Source organism: Salmo trutta, chromosome 20 (genome assembly GCF_901001165.1).
Source record: "Salmo trutta chromosome 20, fSalTru1.1, whole genome shotgun sequence".
In the NCBI taxonomy this organism is placed as follows: Eukaryota; Metazoa; Chordata; class Actinopteri; order Salmoniformes; family Salmonidae; genus Salmo; species Salmo trutta.
This window is the reverse complement of record NC_042976.1, coordinates 33,986,366-34,009,588: the sequence shown is the minus strand read 5'-3', so window position 1 is coordinate 34,009,588 and position 23,223 is coordinate 33,986,366. Positions and strand designations below refer to the sequence as shown.

Here is a 23,223-nt window from a genome sequence, read left to right as displayed (position 1 = left end):
TGGACAACGAGCCTGTGCGTTTATAGGACTCATCATATGGCAGATTGATACACCGCCTGTGTGTCAACATTACTCTGTGTGAAAAGGCTTTAAGTTTGAGTGTATGTATGTGTGTGTGTGTATGTGTGTGTGTGGGTGTGTGCGTGTGTGTGTGTGTGTGTGTGCGTGTGTGCTTGCGCGGGGGCGGATGGTGACAGTCCCCAGGGGTGCTGCCATCCACACTCTCATTCTCTCTTCCTTCACTCTCTTTCTGTCATTCCTTTCTCCCTCTGTCTATCCCCCTCTCTTTGTCCTTTGCTCTCTCCATCCTCCACATCTCTCTGCTTCTCTTCTCTCTCCCTCTATCATTATTTTACCCTTCTCATTTTGCCTCTCTTCTCATTCCATCTTTCTATCCCTCTCTCTCTCTTTCCCACCTTCTCTCTCTCTCTCTCTCTCTAATCTTGGCAGCGGCGGAGCAGAGATGGGAGAGGAGAGGGGGAGGAAAGTCACAACGTTTCAGCACGTGCCACAGTCAGCTAGCAACCAATTAGATTAGAGCCCTCTCAAGCCTGCACTGGGGCGAGGGAAAATCCTGGCATGTGGAGGGGGGAGGGGCTGAAGACATTGAAGAGAGGGAGAGGAAGATATTTGGAAGAAATAGAAGAAGAGGAAAAGAGGGAGAGGGGAAGATGGTGAGAGAAGGGAGGGAGACATGGGTATATATGTGGAGACAGAGGGGGAGGGGCAGAGATAGAGGGAGAGAGAGGGGCGGGAATAGAGAGAGGGAGATAGAGGGGCGGGACCAGAGAGAGGGACAGGAACAGAGAGAGGGAGCTAGAGGGGCGGGAACAGAGACAGGGAGATAGAGGGGCGGGAACAGAGATAGAGGGAGATAGAGGGGCGGGAACAGAGAGAGGGAGCTAGAGGGGCGGGAACAGAGATAGAGGGAGATAGAGGGGCGGGAACAGAGAGAGGGGCGGGAACAGAGAGAGGGAGCTAGAGGGGCGGGAACAGAGATAGAGGGAGATAGAGGGGCGGGAACAGAGATAGATGGAGGGTGGGAACAGAGATAGTGGGAGATAGAGGGGGAGTAGAGGGGCAAGTAGAGATTTTTGTAGCTCAAACTCCTCTCATTTCTCATCCAATCATCTCTTTATTCTTTTGATCCTCCTTTCTTCTTCCACACCTTTCCAAGTTAGTCAATATGATCACCCTCAGCCCGACTCTGTGTTTGTGTGTGTGTGTGCACCTGCCTGAAATATCTATTTTAATACCCACGCACAATTTCCTGACATGCGCACACACGCACACACACACACACATACACACTGGTGGGAGCAAACAAGAGAGTGTATAAATTCCACACCAGAAGGTGATATTAGTATTAGAGTGAAAACACTAATATTTACATTCCTCTTCCATAGTTTCCATCACATGATACTGCTTTATACAGCACCATAATCTGGGTTGTGTTCATTGGGAACCAAAGGGAAGGAAGGGGACTGAAACAGGAAGGGATTACCTGGACTTATCCTATTAGAAATGCTTATTTCCTCCACAAAACTTTAAACAATTATTTCCATTATGCTCCCTAATGAATACAACGCTGGGATGTGTATGTATTTGTGTGTGTGTGTGTGCGTGTATTTGTGTGTGTGTGTGTGTGTGTGTGTGTGTGTGTGTGTGTGTCTGGAGAATAATTAATTCCCCTCTGTTTTAATCATCCCCAGGTCAATCTGAGAGGAAATTAGCAAAGCCAATGAGGTGACTCCTTTATAACATTCATCTGCACTGCAATTCACTCCACTTTCCACCAGTCAGTAATACATGTTTTATTGAAGAAAAAAGATTGTCATTGAGAACTCTCATTCTCCATTTGGGTGTAGAGATATCCTATGTGACTACACTATTCTGTAAGCCTTTCCAAGAAGGTGTGTAATGCAATATGGCCCGAAGTAATGAAGCGTGTGTGTGTGTGTGTGTGTGTGTGTGTGTGTGTGTGTGTGTGTGTGTGTGTGTGTGTGTGTGTGTGTGTGTGTACCATCCGAGTCGATGCTGTTGAGAGCAGTAGGAGGGATGATGGAGACTTTACACTGGCCCAGGGGACATTTCCTGGGGTACAAGTCCATACAAGCTGTGTGTACCTGGAAAAACACAGAGTTTGTGTTAGAACACACACACACACACACACACACACACCATACACACAGACACACACTCCACATGCACACACTCACCATGGCCTTGCACCAGAGGCAGCGCCAGTCCTGCAGTCGGAGCACGCTGCCACACGTCTTGTCACACACGGCACACTTGGCACTAACAGGCAGGTTCCCCTCCAGCCACTGGTGGGGCATGGCAATCTACAGGACAGGAGGAGAGAGTCAGTCAGGTACAACGTTTATCAGGGGTAGAAATATATTATTCTATTTTCTACCTTCTCGTGCCATCTGTTGCTGACACACACACACACACGTATGTACACAAGGACACACAGAGATATACAGTGCCTTTGGAAAGTATCCAGACCCTTGACATTTTCCACATTTTGTTAAATCCTCAGCAATCTACACAAAATACCCCATAATGACAAAGCGAAAACAGGTTTCTAGAAATGTTTGCAAATTTCTTACAACCAAAAAACAGAAATACGTTTGGAAAGGCACACATCTGTCTATATAAGGTCCCACGGTTAATAGTGCATGTCAGAGCAAAAACCAAGCCATGAGGTCGAAAGAATTGTCAGTAGAGCTCCGAGACAGGATCGTGTCGAGGCTCAGATCTGGGGTAGGGTACCATTCTTAAATGGAAGAAGTTTGGAACCACCAGGGAAGTGACCAAGAACCCGATGGTCACTCTGACAGAGCTCTAGATTTCCTCTGTGGAGATGGGAGAACTTTCCAGAGTAAAAGGCAGTAAAAGGCACATTTCCTCAGTAAAAGGCACATGACAGCCCGCTTGGGGTTTGCCAAAAGACACCTAAAGGACTCTCAGACCATGAGAAACAAGATTCTCTGGTCTGATGAAACCAAGATTGAACTCAGCGTCACGTCTGGAGGAAACCTGGCAACATCCCTACGTTGAAGCATGGTGGTGGCAGCATCATGCTGTGGGGATGTTTTTCAGCAGCAGGGACTGGGAGACTAGTCAGGATCAAGGGAAAGATTAACAAAGAAAAGTACAGAGAGATCCTTGATAAAAACCTGCTCCAGAGCAATCAGGTCTTCAGACTGGGGCAAAGGTTCACCTTCCAACAGGACAACGACCCTAAGCACACAGCCAAAACAACGCAGGAGTGGCTTCTGGACAAGTCTCTGAATGTCCTTGAGTGGCCCAGCCAGAACCCGGACTTCAACCTGATCGAACATCTCTGGAGAGACCTGAAAATACCTGTGCAGCAACGTTCCCCATCCAACCTGACAGAGCTTGAGAGGATCTGCATATAAGAATGTGAGAAACTCCCCAAATACAGGTGTGCCAAGCTTGTAGCGTCATACCCAAGAAGACTCAATGCTGTAATTGCTACCAAAGGTGCTTCAACAAAGTCCTGAGTAAATGGTCTGAATACTTATGTAAACGTATATTTTAGTTTTTGCTTTGTCATTATGGGGTATTGTGTGTAGATTGATGGGGGGGGGACAATTGAATCAATTTTAGAATAAGGATGTAACGTAACAAAATGTGGAAAAAGACAAGGGGTCTGAATAGTTTCCGAAGGAACTGTACATGAATACACACCCACACACTCACCCCATCCTCGTCTTCGATGATGTCTTTCCCTATGGAGGCCAGTGTGGTCCATTTGCAGTTGTTGGTGGCCCTGACGGCACACCGCTTGTGAGCTTTGAATTTACACACTGGAAAACAAATGCAAAACAACAAAACACACCTCGTTAGTCCGGTCAACAATAGCAACAACACAGAGCATCATGTTCAACACCACAGTGAGAGGTGGATGAGAATGGGTTGACCAGAATGGTGTATAAACAGACAGAGGAGAGGTGTTTGGTGAAAATGTGCTTCAGTCCCCAGTTCTAACCCTGCCTGATGAGTGTGTCTCAAAATGCACAACGAGAGCAGAGACTGTCCAGTGACTGAGCCCCATCCTAAGCTTGCTCTCTCTGTCATTTGGTCATTTTGCCATATCTGCCTGTGTGTTTAACAGAAAGAGGACCAGAGCCAATCTTAATTCTAGCCCCAGCCCTTTGTGCCTGTGCGCTTGCGTGTGAGCCCTTACATTCAGCTCCATATGCCTATAGCCCTCTAATGTCCTAGAGGATTACAGTATTACAGCCATAGCTCTAATCACCCTGGGCAATACCAGCAGGCTCACACAACGACACTGATGTTTTAATGTCATATACACCGGATAAGTACAGTGAAATGTTTTACAGGGTCAGCCATAGTAGGAAGATGCCCCTGGATCAAACTGGGGTTAGGTGCTTTGCTCAAGGGCACATCGACAGATTTTACACCTTGTCTGCTCGGGTATTCAAACCAGCGACCTTTGGGTTACTGGCCCAACCGCCAGGCTACCTGCCGCCCTGCCGTATAGTATCATGGTAGCACTTAATTGTACCCTACTGAAATTGCCCGATTATTACGGGGTAAAATGGTAATTATACAGCAATAGCCTATGAAGCAATTTTTTTAGGTGTTTGACAAGCATAGGCATAATTTGGTAGAATTGTGTTGAATTAGTTTTGAATTAGGTACCAGAGAGTACCTATTGTTACCGCACACCAAAATAATGCACGTTTTAGGAACCACTGCATCAAAATACATCCCCACTCACATCACAGGGAATGCAAGTGTCAGAGGCACGGAATATACCATCTGTATCCGTGTCACGAGCCTACCGGCTGCTCAAAACAATGTGAACTGTAAAACCCAGTTCTGTATGCATGAGAGGAACCTAAGTAAGAGAGGGACTATGTAACATACTGTTGTGGAAAACTCCAAATTCTGCCACCACAATACTATACATCTATGCATACAGTCTATAAATGAGGGCCAGCCTGTAAGGCACTTATTGTGCGTGGCTTTGTATAAGAGCGGTCTGCTAAATGTAGACTGAATACTTTATATCTCGCCACCACAGTTAGTGGAGAAAGCCCATAATGTATACTGAAAAGATATATAAACATAACATGTAAAGTGTTGGTCCCATGTTTCATGAGCTGAAATAAAAGATCCCAGAAATACTCCATGTGGCGAAAAGCTTATTTCTCTCAAATGTTTTGCACACATGTGTTTACATCCCTGTTAGTGAGCATTTCTCCTCTGCCAAGATAATCCATCCACCTGACAGGTGTGGCAAATGATACTGACTGGTTTTCTGATCCACGGCCCTACCTTTAAAAAAAAGGTATCTGTGACCAACAGATGCATATCTGTATTCCCAGTCATGTGAAATCCATAGATTAGGGTCTGATACACGTATTTAAAATGACTGATTTTCTTATATGAACTGTAACTCAGTAAAATCTTTGAAAATGTTGCATGTTGCAATTATATTCTTGTTCGGTGTATGTATATTCATTATAGATGAGGAGGCACTTATCAGCCAACCCTAAAATGACTGGACTTGGAAAGTTCCACTATAGAAACAACACGCAGATGCAAACACATGCACCCATGCGGGCACGTGCGGACACACAACACACACACCGAGACTAATTGGCCAGTGTCACCGCTTGTCATTGGCGACTGTGACAAACATTGTGTTCTCTTCAAGTCATGAAATGTTCTACTAAATGCATTTAGAGTTAGATTAGAGAAACATTGATTGCAGACGGATACGAGATGTTTGTTTTGAGAGAGATCGTCTTCCTGGTTTCAGACTGTTTGTAGCCAGAGGATGGTTGGGGAGGTGTGTGTGTGACACATACATCAATTCCTATCGATCGTCCTGTGCAGGAAATCGAAGTAAAACATAAGCAGCTCTGATTGCTGTGAAACCGTCTGTCTAGCTGTTCTCACCACTTAAGAATCTCTCTCTCTCTCTCACACACACACACATCAAGCTGTGTCTGTACAGTAGGTGTTGCATTATCAGTTGAAATATAGAGATCAGCACACGGTCCAATGTCCCAAAAAGGAGACAAAAATAGTGAAAGCAATGTTCTTTACAAAAGCGTTCTTCCATGAAGCCACAACAGTGCAATCAGAATGAATCAGAAGAAGCTAATGATCCGATACCCTAGACAAGGCCAATTCAAATCTGGACCTGGAAGCCAGTTCCATTTCTGATTTTTATCTTAACCCTCTAATCAAGGACTGAGGCGGAGAGGGAGAGAGAGACACGCTTTATTAGACTGTCTGACGGCCACACACACGCAGCCTCTGAATATTATGACTCAATATGTTTTTCTCCCTAACAGATGAAATATCCCTTGTGCTGCTGTCTGCCCTTGTTAATGCGTGTGCAATGTTGTGTTATTGCCATAGGTCTCTCTTCGTTGTCTCATGGTGGCATTGCTCCTGTAAGTTGCTCTGGATAAGAGCATCTGTTAAATTACTCAAATCTCAACGTAAAATGATGTATCTGTGCTGTTGCCAAGTGTGTTCTGTCTATGTTGTCCGTCTTGTCTTTCACTTTTAATCCCTGCCCCCTGCCCCACAGGAGGCCTTTTGCCAGGCTGTCATTGTAAATAAGAATTTGTTTTTAATTTACCTTAATGGTAAAATAAAGGTTATATATACAGTCCCAGTCAAAAGTTTGGACACACCTACTCATTCAAGGGTTTTTCTATATTTTTACTATTTTCTACATTGTAGAATAATAGTGAAGACATCAAAACTATGAAATAACACATATGGAATCATGTAGTAACCAAAAAAGTGTTAAACAAATCAAAATATATTTGATATTTGAGATTCTTCAAAGTAGCCACCCTTTGCCTTGATGACAGCTTTGCACACTCTTGGCATTCTATCAACCAGCTTCATGAGGTAGTCACCTGGAATGCATTTCAATTAACAGGTGTGCCTTGTTAAAAGTAAATTTGTGGAATTTCTTTCCTTCTTAATGCGTTTGAGCCAATCAGTTGTGTTGTGACAAGGTAGGTGTGTTATACAGAAGATAGCCCTATTCGGTAAAAAACCAAGTCCATATTATGGAAAGAACTTTAAAAGTTTCTGCAAGTGCAGTCGCAAAAACCATCAAGCGTTATGATGAAACTGGCTCTCATGAGGTCCGCCACAGGAAAGGAAGACCCAGAGTTACCTCTGCTGCAGAGGATAAGTTCATTAGAGTTAACTAAATCTCAAATTGCAGCCCAAATAAATGCTTCACAGAGTTAAAGTAAGACACATCTCAACATCAACTATTCAGAGGAGACTGCGTGAACCAGGCCTTCATGTTGAATTGCTGCAAAGAAACAACTACTAAAGGACACCAATAATAAGAAGAGACTTGCTTGGGCCAAGAAACACGAGCAATGGACATTAGAATGGTGGAAATCTGTCCTTTGGTCTGATGAGTCCAAATGTAAGATTTTTGGTTCCAACAGCTGTGTCTTTGTGAGACGCAGAGTAGGTGATTCCCACCGTTAAGCATGGAGGAGGAGGTGTGATGGTGTGTGGTGCTTTGCTGGTGACACTGTCAGTGATTTATTTAGAATTCAAGGCACACTTAACCAGCATGGCTACTACAGCATTCCGCAGCGATACGCCATCCCATCTGGTTTGCGCTTAGAGACTATTATTTGTTGTCAACAGGACAATGACCCAAAACACACCTCCAGGTTGTGTAAGGGCTATTTGACCAAGGAGAGTGATGGAATGCTGCATCAGATGACCTGGCCTCCACAATCACCTAACCTCAACCCAATTAAGATGGTTTGCGATGAGTTGAACCGCAGAGTGAAGGAAAAGCAGCCAACAAGTGCTCAGCATATGTGGGAACTCCTTCAAGACTGTTGGAAAAGCATTCCTCATGAAGCTGGTTGAGAGAAAGCCAAGAGTGTGCAAAGCTGTCATTAAGGCAAAGGGTGGTTACTTTGAAGAATCTAAAATATGTTTTGATTAATTTAACACTTTTTTGGTTACTTTGTGATTCCATATGTGTTATTTCATAGTTTTGATGTCTTCACTAATATTCTACAATGTAAAAAATAGTAAAAATAAAGAAAAATCCTTGAATGAGTAGGTGTGTCCAAACTTTTGACTGGTACTGTATATGATTCATACCTAACAAGTTTAATCAGCACAACTGATTTAATAGAAAAGAGTGGGAATGACACAACTGCCACTGTTTCATTGGGCTCTGTTTTAGACTGCTCCATCTATCCACACCTAAGCTGTAAAGGAACAGTGTAACCAACCATTTTTATACCAGTACTATTTATACACCCCTTCGTGGTTTCATATAAGGAGCCTGTGAGTCAGACAACCATAATGAACACCATATGAATATGAATCTAATGCTAATTAGCCTATAGCGCTTCACATCATCTGCAAGTGCGTGTGTGGTGTGTCTGTGTGTGTGTGTTTGTGTGTGATTAGTCTAACCTTCCACATCATCTCGAACCATAAAGCATGTATAATGTAGAAGACTGCAGATGGGAGAGATAGAAAATATGCTAGGGTTACGTGTATGGAGCAGTCTATGATCCACACACCACACACACACTCCACACATCCATAATAGCCTTTGAGGATGCTTCAAGGAGAAAGCCCTTCATTTCAGAGCAATTAATGGGTTATCATTAGCCTCTCACAGTAGGCTAGCCAGCAAAGAGGACACTACAACGTCTAGGACAAATTGTACGCTCTTCTCAACCCACAACTTATTTCTCCAGCGAATACACCAATCCCCTATCATTCAGCTCCTGCACAGCTCTGCCCTACTATACTATACTTAATCGATCCGGAGGGAAACAAACATAAAGTAGTATTGAATAGATACTTAAATTGAACTGCCCCCAGCCCTGCCCTACTATGAGCTTATAGACCTATTCTCTGGATGGTGTTGGCTTGTTGCGACATTATACTCCACAGGGAGGGAAGAGGAATAAGTAAGTAAGTCCTATTCCCCATTGTACAGCCCCAGTCCTATATCTCCACTCCCCTCCACCTGTCCAGGACTGATTGAAACTACCACAGTCCAAGAGGGACACACAGCACTAAGGCAAACACAGAGCAGTAGCATGCTTCTCGCTGATCCATTTATGAGTAGATGGAGAGACGTGGGAGGAGGGATGGACAGATAGTTGAAGAGGAGAGGTGTTAGGAGAGATAAAACAGAGATGTGTGTGTGTGCATGAGAATCTTACCTTCGCAGGACAGGCCGTGGGAAGTGACGCCAGAGAGGCTGTCTCTACAGACGTTACAGAAGGTGGGGCGTGCATGGGAGCAGGCATACCAGTTGTGCATCCCTGAGAAATGTTCCACATTAAACTGTGCTGTCTGGCAAACGAAAGGTTAAATCAGGTTGGCAACACCAGGATATACAGGCAGGTACTATACTTTATACATTAGGCTCCATTTTGCTCATGTTAAAAAACACAGACTGAGAGAAATAACCATAGCATTTGGAAAAGACAGAATGGCACAAATTACCTTAAAGGCATAGTGCATTCAAAAAACGTGATTTTCTGTGTTTTGTAGATATTTCTACACTATGAGGTTGGAATAATACTGTAAAATCGTGGAGATTATGATAATGCCCTTTTAGTGTAAGAGCTGTTTGAAAAGACCACCTGAAATTTCAGCCTGTTTTGGTGGGATGGAGTTTTGGCCTTCCATGGTGACATCACCATGCGGTAAATTAATTAACAGTGGTGGAAAAAGTACCCAAATGTGATAACTGAGTAAAAGTATAGATACCTTAATAGAAAGATACTCAAGTAAAAGTTAAAGTCACCCAGTAAAATACTACTTGAGTAAAAGTCAAAAAGTATTTGATTCTAAATATACTTAAGTGTCAAAAGTAAATGTAATTGCTCAAATTACTGGCATCGAGGCAAGCAACACTGAAGCATGCATGAGAGTACCGACTTTTCCGGACGACTGTGTGATCACGTTCACCGTAGCCGATGTGAGCAAGACCTTTAAACAGGTCAACATTCACAAGGCCGCAGGGCCAGACGGATTACCAGGACGTGTATTCCGAGCATGCGCTGACCAACTGGGAAGTGTCTTCACTGACATTTTCAACCTGTCCCTGGCCAAGTCTGTAATACCTACATGTTTCAAGCAGACCACCATAGTCCCTGTGCCTAAATGACTACCGACCCGTAGCACTCACATCTGTAGCCATGAAATGCTTTGAAAGGCCGATCATGGCTCACATCAACACAAACATCCTAGACACCCTGGACCCACTCCAATTTGCATACCGCCCCAACAGATCCAGAGATGACGCAATCTCTATTGCACTCCCCACTGCCCTTTCCCACCTGGACAAAAGGAACACCTACGTGAGAATGCTATTCATTGACTACAGCTCAGCATTCAACGCCATAGTGTCCTCAAAGCTAAGGACCCTGGGACTAAACACCTCCCTCTGCAACTGGATCCTGGACTTCCTGACGGGCCACCCCCAGGTGGTAAGGGCAGACAAGAACACATCTGCCACGCTGCTCCTCAACACAGGGCCCCTTAGGGGTGCGTGTTCAGTCCCCTCCTGTACTCCCTGTTCACCTATGACTGCGTGGCCAAGCACGACTCGAACACCATCCTTAAGTTTGCCGACGACGCAACAGTGGTCGGCCTGATCACCGACAACAATGAGACAGCCTATAGGGAGGAGGTCAGAGACCTGGCAGTGTGGTGCCAGGACAACAACCTCTCCCTCAACGTGATCAAGACAAAGGAGATGATCGTGGACTACATGAAAAGGAGGGCCGAGCACGCCCCCATTCTCATCGACGGGGATGTAGTCCAAACACACCAAGACAGTCGTGAAGAGGACACGACAACGCCGATTACCACTCAGGAGACTGAAAAGATTTGGCATGGGTCCTCAGATCCTCAAAAATGTTCAAAGACTCCAGCCACCCTAGTTATAAACTGTTCTCTCTGCTACCACACGGCAAGCGGTACTGGAGAGCCAAGTCTAGGTCCAAAAGATTTCTTAACAGATTCTACCCCCATAAGACTACTGAACAGCAAATCAAATGGCTAACCCGGACTATTTGCATTGACACCCCGGCACCCTTTTTTTACGCTGCTGCTACGTGCTGTTTATTATCTATGCATAGTAACTTTACCCCTACCTACATCTACAGGACCAGTCAAAGGTATGAACACACCTAATCATTCAAGGGTTTTTCTTTATTTTTACTATTAATAGTGAAGACATCAAAACTATGAAATAACACATATGGAACCATGTAGTAACCAAAAAAGTGCTAAAAAAAAATGTAAATATATTTTATATTTGAGATTCTTCAAAGTAGCCACCCTTTGCCTTGATGACAGCTTTGCACACTCTTGGCATTCTCTCAGCCAGCTTCATGAGGAATTCTTTTCCAATGTCATGAAGGAGTTCCCACGTATGCTGAGCACTTGTTGGCTGCTTTTCCTTCACGCTGTGGTCCAACTCATCCCAAACCATCTCAATTGAGTTGAGGTCGGGTGATTGTGGAGGCCAGGTCCTCTGATGCAGCACTCCATCACTCTCCTTCTTGGTCAAATAGCCCTTACACAACCTGGAGGTGTGTGTTGGGTCATTGTCCTGTTGAAAAACAAATGATAGTCCTACTAAGCGCTAACCAGATGGGATGGCGTATCACTGAAGAATGCTGTGGTAGCCATGACAATGACCCAAAACACACCTCCAGGCTGTGTAAGGGCTATTTGACCAAGGAGATTGATGGAGTGCTGCATCAAAAGTATTCCTCATGAAGCTGGTTGAGTGAATTCCAAGAGGGTGCAAAGCTGTCATCAAGGCAAAGGGTGGCTACTTTGAAGAATCTCAAATATAAAATATATTTAGATTTATTTAACACATTTTTTTGGTTACTACATGATTCCATGTGTTATTTCATAGTTTTGATGTCTTGTATGTAGAAGATAGTTTCTACAATGTAGAAAATAGTAAAAATAAAGAAAAACCCTGGAATGAGTAGGTGTCTCCAAACATTTGACTGGTACTGACATATTACCTCAGTGACCTGGACTAACCTGTACCCCCACACATTGACTCGGTACTGGTGCCCCCTGTATATAGCCTCGTTATTGTTCTTTTATTTTTTACTTTAGTTTATTTAGTAAATATTTTTCTTAACTCTTATTTTTCTTAAAACTGCATTGTTGGTTAAGGGCTTGTAAGTAAGCATTTCATGGTAAGGTCTACTATACACACGCACCTGTTGTATTCGGCGCATGTGATAAATAAAATTTGATTTTGATTTGAATTGCATGCCACGCATTTTCACACCGTTTACTGAAAAAAATATTTCTCAAAGACATAGTTAAAGAAAAGTTACAAATTGCTTTCCACGAATTGCACTGCAGTGTACACTGTACAATGTTTTTGCACAGCTCAGTTCTGTTTGGGGTGAGCAAAATAGAGCCTATACACAAGCATTTGACATAAGCATTTGCAAACATTGACTTCATTTGACATTCTTTTACTATACTTTATACAATAATTTCATACTTTTACAATGTACATTAGAAGAAAGCTTTATCCATACTTCAATAAACAAAGTCCTTACCTAAAGGGATAGTGCGACATTTTGGCAACTACTTGATAGCAGCTTTGTAAGACTAGAAATGACCAACCTTTATAGTAGTAAGAAGGTTTTTTCCCTGCTTTTGAGAGGAGCTAGCTAGTTGTTCCTGGAGACAATAATTTAGCAATGGCTCAGAAACTACATTCAAACTGCACACAGAGATATTATCTGACTCCGGGTAACTAGAAAAAGCACTTCATTACCAAAATGTCCCATTATCCATTTAACGTAAGCTTTTGGATTCATACCACACAGACAAACATACTATCTATCCTTCCCACCCTATTAGAATTGGAACCTGCGGTTCCAACATGGGAGTACAGTTTTCTGATCCTGTAGCTCTACTCTATTGCTCTGGGGTGCTACTGCATTGCAGTGGGGAGGAGAGGGGGCAGAGACGGAAACAATCTTATATCATCTTTCATTCCCAAATCAAAGGCATTAATATGCAATGCTGGCACTCTACCGTATATTCTTTATCTACCTGGAGACAAGCATTGCAGTCAACCACTATCAACAGTAATATGTTTCTTGTCACGGCAAAACATAAAAAAAATGATAATTTCTAGACGGCAATGCTGTTATAATCATCTTGATGTTTGTTAAGTTGAGATTTTACAATGATTTGTTTTTAAGCATGAATATCAAAGAGCCATTCTTATTTTTCTGTTGTAATAACATTAATTGGTTTGTTAGAGAGGATACGGGTGTTGTGTGTTTTTTCGCGGGAAACAACCACATGAATTTGACATGTGATCACGTTTCATGTAATCTCATGTGATCACGTGATTTTATGTGAAGTTAATGTGATAACGTGTGTCATCATGTAAAAGCAACATGAAACTACACATGTGAAAACATGATCTCATGAAACAAATGTGACAAGATGGAGATGAAAAATTTCAACATGTGGAACCATGAAACTACAGTTGACATTTGAACGTTTTTCACATGTAAAACCGCAAATTCGATTTTCACATGTGAAGGTTTTTCACGTGAAGGTTTTCACATGTGAAACTGCACATTTCACATGTGAAACTACGTATTTTAATACAGGTGAACATATGGTTTCACGTGAACAACTAACTGACCTCACATCTCTTGTTTTCACATGTGGATATTTCAGCTCCACATGTGAAAACAGCTGTTTCACATGTGAAAATGTGATATCCCAAAGTGTGATTGCACGTGAAAATGCACATTTCACAAGTGTTTTTTTGTCAGGAAAGTAATTAAATGGTATGGAGGTTTAAGGTAAGTGGTACGCTGTTCAGATAAAATAGTGTAAACATCTCTAATCAATACAATTATATTTGACATGGTCACTTAGTGCTGAATTTTCAATATGACCCCACCTGGGATTTGAGCTCTCAACCTCTGGATTTGGGGTAAGCTGATCTTTCTGCTGCGCCACAAAGTTCCCTACAGATTCATTACCTATATATTACCATTCATTACCTATATTACCTATACATACTTGCTCTTAGGTTAATCTGACTATTCTCTCATCATTGATTACTTATTTCAGCAATTTGAGGGTTTCCTGTATAGTTGTCTAATGTTTGTGGGGTAAACAGTGCATTTGGAAAGTACTCAGACCCTTTGACGTTTTCCACATTTTGTTACGTTACAGCCTTATTCTAAAATTGATTAAATACTTTTCTTTTCTTATCAATCTGAACACAATACCTCATAATGACAAAGCAAAAACAGGTTTTAAGATATTTTAGCAAAATTATTAACAATGAAACAAATAAAACAATAAAAATAAATCACATTTACATAAGTATTCAGACTCTTTACAGTACTTTGTTGAAGCACCTTTGGCAGAGATTACAGCATCGCGTCTTCTTGGGTATGATGCTACAAGCTTGGCACATCTGTATTTGGGGAGTTTCTCCCATTCTTCACTGCAGATCCTCTCAAGCTCTGCCAGGTTGGATGGGGAGAGTCATTGCACAGCTATTTTCAGGTCTCTCCAGAGATGTTTGATCAGGTTCAAGTCCGGACTCTGGCTGGGTCACTCAAGGACATTAAGAGACTTGTCCCGCAGCCACTCCTGCGTTGTCTTGGCTGTGTGCTTAGGGTCGTTGTCCTGTTGGAAGGTGAACCTTTGCCCCAGTCTGAAGACCTGATTGCTCATCAAGGATCTCTCTGTACTTTGCTCCGTTCATCTTTCCCTCGATCCTGACTAGTCTCCCAGTCCCTGCCGCTGAAAAACATCCCCACAGCATGATGCTTGCGCCACCATGCTTCATCGTAACGATGGTGCCTAGTTTCCTCCAGCTGTGGCGCTTGGCATTCAGACCAAAGAGTTCAATCTTGGTTTCATCAGACCAGAGAATTGTGTTTCTCATGGTCTGAGAGTCCTTTAGGTGCCTTTAGGCAAACTCCAAGCGGGCTGTCATGTGCCTTTTACTGAGGAGTGGCTTCCGTCTGGCCACTCTACCATAAAGGCCTGATTGGTGGAGTGCTGCAGAGATGGCTGTCCTTCTTGAAGGTTCTCCCATCTCCACAGAGGAATTCTGGAGCTCTGTCAGAGTGACCATCAGGTTCTTAGTCACCTCCCTGACCAAAGCCCTTCTCCCCGATTTCTCAGTTTGGCCAGGCAGCCAGCTCTAGGAAGAATCTTGGTGGTGCCAAACTTCTTCCATTTAAAAATGATGGAGGCCACGGTGTTCTTGGGGACCCTCAATGCTACAGAAATGTTTTGGTACACTGCCCCAGATCTGTGCCTCGACACAATCCTGTCTCGGAGCTCTACGGACAATTCCTTCAACCTCATGACTTGGTTTTTGCTCTGACATGCACTGTCAACTGTGGGACCTTATATAGACAGGTGTGCCTCTCCAAATCATGTCCAATCAATTTAATCTAAATCAAGTTGTAGAAACATCTCAAGGATGATCAATGGAAACAGGATGCACCTGAGCTCAATTTCAAGTCTCATTGCAAAGGGTCTGAATACTTAAATAAATAAAGTATTATTTTTTTTATTTGCAAAAATTGTATCATTTGTCATTATGGTGTATTGTGTGTAGATTGATGAGAGAAAAAATGTATTTAAAACAATTTTAGAATAAGGCTAACGTATCAAAATGTGGAAAAAGTCAAGGGGTCTGAATTCTTTCCGAATGCACTGTGTTATTCTGTTTTAATGTTACTCCTGAATCACTGTGATAAATATAATTTATTGAGTGTATTTTTAACAAAGCTGAGATTTACTTTGAACTCCAAAGTGTAGGAATATAGGGGAAATCAATTTTTGACACAGACATGGTGGCGTAGCAGGACTATTGGAATGCTGTGAACCAAGAGGTTATGACTTCAAATCGCAGGTAAGGACATGTTGAATAATAATTACTATATAAATAAACATACACAATATAATCATGTACACTATATATATATATATATATATATATATATATATATATACACAAGAGAATGTGGACACCCCTTCCAATTAGTGGATTTGGCTATTTCAGCCACAGCCGTTGCTGACAGGTGTATAAAATCAAGCACACAGCCATGCAATCTCCATAGACAAAATTAGCAGTAGAATGGCCTTACTGATGAGTGACTTTCAACGTGGCACTGTCATAGGATGCCACCTTTTCAACAAGTCAGTTTGTCAAATTTCTGCCCTGATAGAGCTGCCCCGGTCAACTGTAAGTCATGTTATTGTGAAATGGAAATGTTTAGGAGCAACAACGGCTCAGCCACGAAGTGGTAAGCCACATAAGCGCACAGAATGGGATTGCTGAGTGCTGAAGGCACCTAGTGTGTAAAAATCGTCTGTCCTCGTATGCAACACTCACTCCTGAGTGAAGAAACGTCAGCACGATAACTGTTCGTTGGTTGCTTCATGAAATGAGTTTCCATGGCCGAGGAGCCGCACACAAGCCTAAGATCACCATGCGCGATGTCAAGCATTGGCTGGAGTGGTGTAAAGCTCGCCGCCATTGGACTCTGGAGCAGTGGAAACGTGTTCTCTGCAGTGATGAATCACGCTTCACTATCTGGCAGTCCGGCAGACGAATCTGGGTTTGGCAGATGTCAGGAGAACGCTACCTGCCCCAATGCATATTTCCAACTGTAAAGTTTGGTGAAGGAGGACTAATGGTCTGGGGCTGTGTTTTATGGTTCGGGCCCCTTAGCTCCAGTGAAAGGAAATCTTAACGCTACAGCATACAATAACATTCTAGACGATTCTGTGCTTTCAACTTTGTGACAACAGTTTGGGGAAGGCCCTTTCCTGTTTCAGCATGACAAGGCCCCCGTGCAAAGTCGCCATTCCAATTTCATGGTTTGTTGAGATCGGTGTGGAAGTACCTGACTGGCATGCACAGTGCCCTGACCTCAACCCCATTGAACAACTTTGACATGAATTGGAATGGCGACTGCGAGCCAGGTCTAATTGCCCATTATCAGTGCCCGACCTCACTAATGGTCTTGTGGCTGAATGGAAGTCCCCGAAGCAATGTTCAAACATCTAGTGGAAAGCCTTCCCAGAAGAGTGGCTATTATAGCAGCAAAGGGTGGACCAACTCCATATTAATGCCCATGATTTTGGAATGAGATGTTCGATCGAGCAGGTGTCCACATACTTTCGGTCATTTAGTGTATGTCAAAGTGTGTCAAATATGTAAATTGAAACCCTATAATTGTGGGAGGTGTCGGGGACATCCAAATGACACATTATTGTTTGCAGGGCATCACCTGTGAAATCTCATGTGAAATATAGCCATATGTGAAACAACATTTTGGAACATCATTACGTGTGAAGTGTTCCAAAACCACATGGTTTCAGATGTGAAAGGTCACGTGACCACGTGAAAATCCACATGTGAAACTTCATGTGAAATATCATCACATGTGAAGTGTTCTAAAAACCACATGATTTCACATGATTGCAAATCACGTAGAAATGTAACATGTGAAATCATGTGTTTTTTTGTGTAAGGGAAGACACACAGAGAGTAAGGAGAGAGCAGACAGACACTAGCTGGTAAAAACCTGTTAATCCTGTCTGTATATACAACACTGTTTGTGTGCGTGTACGTGCCTGTGCATACGCATGTGTGTATGCCTCCTATGAGCTGGGCAGCCACGACCACCCTTAGTGAGTGAAATAGATGTTCCAGTCCACAGCACGCTACAGAGCACGGGACCCACTGAGTACACTATCTTGCACTATCCTGCGCTATCCTGCGCTACCCTGCACTATCCTGCACTACCCTGCACTATCTTGCACTATCCTGTGCCACCCTGTGCTACCCTGCACTACACCACCCTGCCGCTCACACACATCTCCAAAATAAACAATAGAAACATAGCAATATTAAAACAATATATAATGGCAAAATAACTGCTATTTAAACAGCAGAAACTGACATCATCATGAGCCTCCACAGTAAACCAATGCTCAGATCAAAGATCTATTGTTTTCTGCATCACCCTGCATACCACCTCTCCCCTTCCCATTCCCCCTCTCTCCATGCCTCCCCTCTTATTCTCTCCCTCTTTCTCTCTCGCTCTCACACAGGCAGTGGATCTGTTGCTATAGAGAACAGGGAATGGATCGGGTCTTACCTCGTAATGCTCTCTGGACTGGACGGACTTCAGCGAGCTGATCCAGTCCTCCATCTCTTTCCTGTTCTCCGCGCAGAGGATGAGCCTGCGGAATGGAGTGATCACCTGGATGGATAGATGGATAGAGAGACAAGGATGATGAGTGTACGGACGTCTCCTCTGCCTAGCCTCTGAGCCGGCGGGAGAGCCGCTCTCTGTCTTTAAGAGGGGAGTGAGGACAAGCCCCCTCCCTCGCTTTCTCTCCCTCTTTCTCTTAGGCACTCACGATCTGCCTCGCTCTCGTTCTTTTTCCCCGCAACATTTCCTTGCGCTAGCTTGCCCTCTCTCTCTCTCTTTCTCAGCCCCCTCAAACATGTCCTCACTCTTTCCCTTATCACTTATCCCCCCTCCCCTCTCTCTCTCTCTCTGTCTGCCGTCTCACACTCCCTCTGTTTTGAGTCTGAGGCGAGGTGACAGGCGGAGTGCCTTGGTAAAGGCCGAGAGCCCATCGCCCCCCTCCTCCTCCACTCTTTCCCTCTCTCCAGGCTGAGGGAGGGAGGAAGAGGCTCCCAGTAGACAGACAGACATTACAGACACAACCCTTTCAACATTCATCACTTATTCATCACTCGGTCTTATCTTCTATCGCTTCTCTATTTCTCCCTCCTCTCTTCTTTTCTTCTCTTCTTTTCTCCCTCTGCCTTATTTCTTTCTCTCCTCTCTCTCGGTCTTCTCCATTTCCTCTCCTCTCTTTCTCCCTAACCATTTTCTCTCCTCTCTCTATCCCCCTCTTCCTCTCGCTGTTGTCCTTTTAGGTAGCGACAGAGGGGGTGTTAACACGGCTGACAAGGATTCAGTGCTGGGAGAATCGAGGCAGGGGGTCCACACAGCAACACGCAGCAACACACACAAACACCTTCTAATAAAGACGACCGCAACACACACGCACACACAAACACTGCAACAAAAAACCTCCAACACAAAAAAAGTGCCACACAACACACTGAAACGCCTTCTAACAAAGCGCACACATGCATACACCCACAAATGCAAGCATAGACCAATTTAGATCTATTTGTATATTTTCACCTGATAATTACCCAGTCTCTGTCACAGTGGCCACCCACACTCATCCCTCCCTCCCTGTGCTATCCATCCCTCCCTCCCTCCCTCCCTCCCTCCCTCCCTCCCTCCCTCCCTCCCTCCCTCCCTCCCTCCCTCCCTGTGCTATCCATCCCTCCCTCCCTCCCTGTGCTATCCATCCCTCCCTCCCTCCCTGTGCTATCCATCCCTCCCTCCCTCCCTGTGCTATCCATCCCTCCCTCCCTCCCTGTGCTATCCATCCCTCCCTCCCTCCCTGTGCTATCCATCCCTCCCTCCCTCCCTGTGCTATCATCCCTCCCTCCCTCCCTCCCTCCCTCCCTGTGCTATCCATCCCTCCCTCCCTCCCTCTGCTATCCCTCCCTCCCTCCCTGTGCTATCCATCCCTCCCTCCCTCCCTGTGCTATCCATCCCTCCCTGTGCTATCCATCCATCCCTCCCTGCATCTCAGCAGCTGTGTCCAGGTCTGTCTGCCCTGTGGACCAGCAACATCTGAGGCTCTGAGCCCATTACCAGGAGTGGAAACATAGCCGTTAGCTCACACACAGCAGCCACACATCAGTGTTTGTGTGTGTGTGTGTGTGTGTGCGCATGTGTCCATGTGGCATACAACACACATATCACCTCGTGTGTATGAGGCAGATATAGTTAATCTGTTTGAACTAAGCCCCCCCCGCCCCCCCCCCCCCCCCACACACCATTGTACTAGTGCAGTATTTTCTGCAAGAAACCTACAGTAACACATTCATGTGCTACAGTAACTATAATGCATGATGACAATAAGACTGATGCCATCTGTCAGCCATATTGTCTTCTCCGTGAGGAGACATGGACAGTTACAGCTTCAACCTCTTTTCCCCTGCCATGCGACTGTTGCCGTGGTGCGTTGTAATGGTGGTGTAGTGGATGAATAAATCATGTCGTGATAAAAGAACAGACGTGTCCACAGACAGACAAACAGCTCCACACGGCGGCCCCTCTGTCTGTCCGACGGATAAAAGAAACACCTGCGCACGTCACACACTAACCTCACTGACCCCTCTGTGTGGGATGCGGTGTGTGTGTGTGTGGGTGTGTTTGCGTGTGTGTCTTGTTAGATATAGCTGGCTAATTAGACCGAGCAGAACAAGTGGCAAGCCTTCCCGCCTTTGGGACAACGCCTCCCATTGTTAGAGTGGAGACAAGACCATCTCGTCATTATACACAGTATCTCTGGTAACAACTAGAGATGAACTAACCTGCGGATTTATTCTTGTGGGTTTTTCGTTGCGAGCAAGTTGGCTTTAACATGCGGGTGCATGTTATCGCCCGTTAATAGCACTTTAACAAATCGGGTGGTGATGTGTAGCTCTGCACTTCGTTCTGCCTGTTCGCTGCAATCGACCCCTTCTTTCTCTAGGATTAGAGTGACCTGATGCTGCAGGGTTACATGGAGAGAGAGTGTGTGTGTGTGCATGTAGGGGATGAAGGATGGTTGCCTAGGGAAACTGGAGTGTGTTTCTATAAATAGCACTGGAAACTCTTGAGGGAGAGAAGTTCCCTGGTGAGCCACCTTAGGCTTAGGTCAAAGGGCAGATGAGGAGTGTTGAGGTGTGTGTGTGTGTGCGTGTGATTTATAATCATATAAATTAATTTTCCATGTTTGATTGGTAATCATTTCAATATTCAATCATTCTTCACCTTCTAGAGCAGAGTCTTCATAACCCCACTGTCAGCTCGAATCACGAGCTACCCTTTATCTAGAAAATCACATCAAGATTGGGTTTTCATTACTTGAACACATTAACTAGAGTCATACAGTAGCTAACCTAACATTCAGCTTCTATAATGGGCTGGTATACAAGGGTATCATCTATCTAAATGAGGGTTCAATTGCCTGGAGTTGAGATCACAGCATTAGAGCCATCAAGATTTGATCATGTAAATTGAATAGCAAGGCATTACAATATTCTATTCACTAACATGCAGAGAACAATTACCACTTGTAGAAAGGTACATGACAGGACCCGACATGCACACAGACTCACACACACACACGCACACAGACGCACACAGACTCACACACACACACGCACACAGACTCACACACACACACGCACACAGACTCACACACACGCACACAGACTCACACACACACACGCACACAGACTCACACACACGCACACACGCACACAGACTCACACACACAGACTCACACACACACGCACAGACTCACACACACACGCACACAGACTCTCACACACACACGCACACAGACTCACACACACAGACTCACACACACACAAAAACAGACTCACACACACACGCACACAGACTCACACACACACGCACACACACACACAGACTCACGCACACACACACACACGCACACAGACTCACACACACACGCACACAGACTCACACACACACGCACACAGACTCACAAACACACGCACACAGACTCACACACACACACGCACACAGACTCACACACAGACTCACGCACACACACAGACACACAGAGACTCACACACACACACACACACACAGACTCACACACACACACACAGACTCACTCACACACACACACAGACTCACACACACACACACACAGACTCACACACGCACACAGACTCACACACGCACACAGACTCACACACACACACAGACTCACACACACACACAGACTCACAAACACGCACACAGACTCACACACACGCGCACAGACTCACACACACGCACACAGACACACACACGCACACAGACTCACACACACACGCACACAGACTCACACACACGCACACAGACTCACACACACACGCACACAGACTCACACACACGCACACAGACTCACACACACACGCACACAGACTCACACACACACGCACACAGACTCCCACACACACGCACACAGACTCACACACACACACACACACGCACACAGACTCACACACACGCACACAGACTCACACACGCACACAGACTCACACACACACGCACACAGACTCACACACACGCAGACTCACACAGACTCACATAAAAAGCACAGACTCACACACAGACACACACGTGCGCAGACTCACACACACACACACACACAACCTCGCGCAGACTCACACACACGCACGCACACGCACAGACTCACACACACGCACAGACTCACACAGATGCACAGACTCACACACACGCACACACGCACAGACTCACACACACACACAGACACACGCAGACTCACACACACACGCAGACACACAGTTATTGTGCATGTGCAGACGTTTATTGATTCATGACTAATATATATTTTTTCATGAATAGAAACCTATTACTACATACAGTCAACAATCTACATCAGCAGCTAACACAATCAGAAAATGCACAATATAGAATACACACAATGTCTATTTCCACGCCACATAAAGGGCTCCATTTGAGGACATTAAAGCCCCTACGAAACAATAATCCTTTATCTGAGCCTAGTATCCATGCAGAATCTGTAGCAGCACCCTCATATGTACCGCAAGGTGCTTCCCCTAGATACATCTCATCTTATATTCACAGCAGCCCCCCACACTACATCCATACACACTACCCGCATACACAAACACATACACACAAGCCACGCAAGCAGCGCACGCACACACACACAAACACCTCAGTAACCAAATCGTTTCAACACATCTTAAATTCAGAGGACCACACACACACACACGCACACGCACACACAGAGAGAAAGAGAGAAGGACACAGACACGAAGGACATCAATAATACAAAGGCTAACATAGAACCTTTTAACGTTCTATCACGCCATGCACTGAACAGTATCTGTCCCACCCCCTATATCACGCTGTCCCACTCCCTATATCACGCTGTCCCACCCCCTATATCACGCTGTCCCACTCC

General features: G+C 44.6%; 1 protein-coding gene across 6 annotated transcripts in view; it reads right to left on the bottom strand.

Moving 5' to 3' along the window:
- Positions 1–23,223, bottom strand: part of dgkh (diacylglycerol kinase, eta) — a 77,472-nt gene that overhangs the window by 24,669 nt on the left and 29,580 nt on the right. For all 6 annotated transcript variants that reach the window (XM_029703025.1, XM_029703027.1, XM_029703026.1 and 3 more), the window contains 5 exons: positions 18,264–18,368; positions 9,261–9,393; positions 3,733–3,839; positions 2,220–2,345; positions 2,024–2,126 (listed from right to left, as the gene is read on the bottom strand). In XM_029703025.1, the coding sequence (XP_029558885.1) occupies positions 2,024–2,126; positions 2,220–2,345; positions 3,733–3,839; positions 9,261–9,393; positions 18,264–18,368 (574 nt within the window). The remainder of the gene's footprint in view (positions 1–2,023; positions 2,127–2,219; positions 2,346–3,732; positions 3,840–9,260; positions 9,394–18,263; positions 18,369–23,223) is intronic.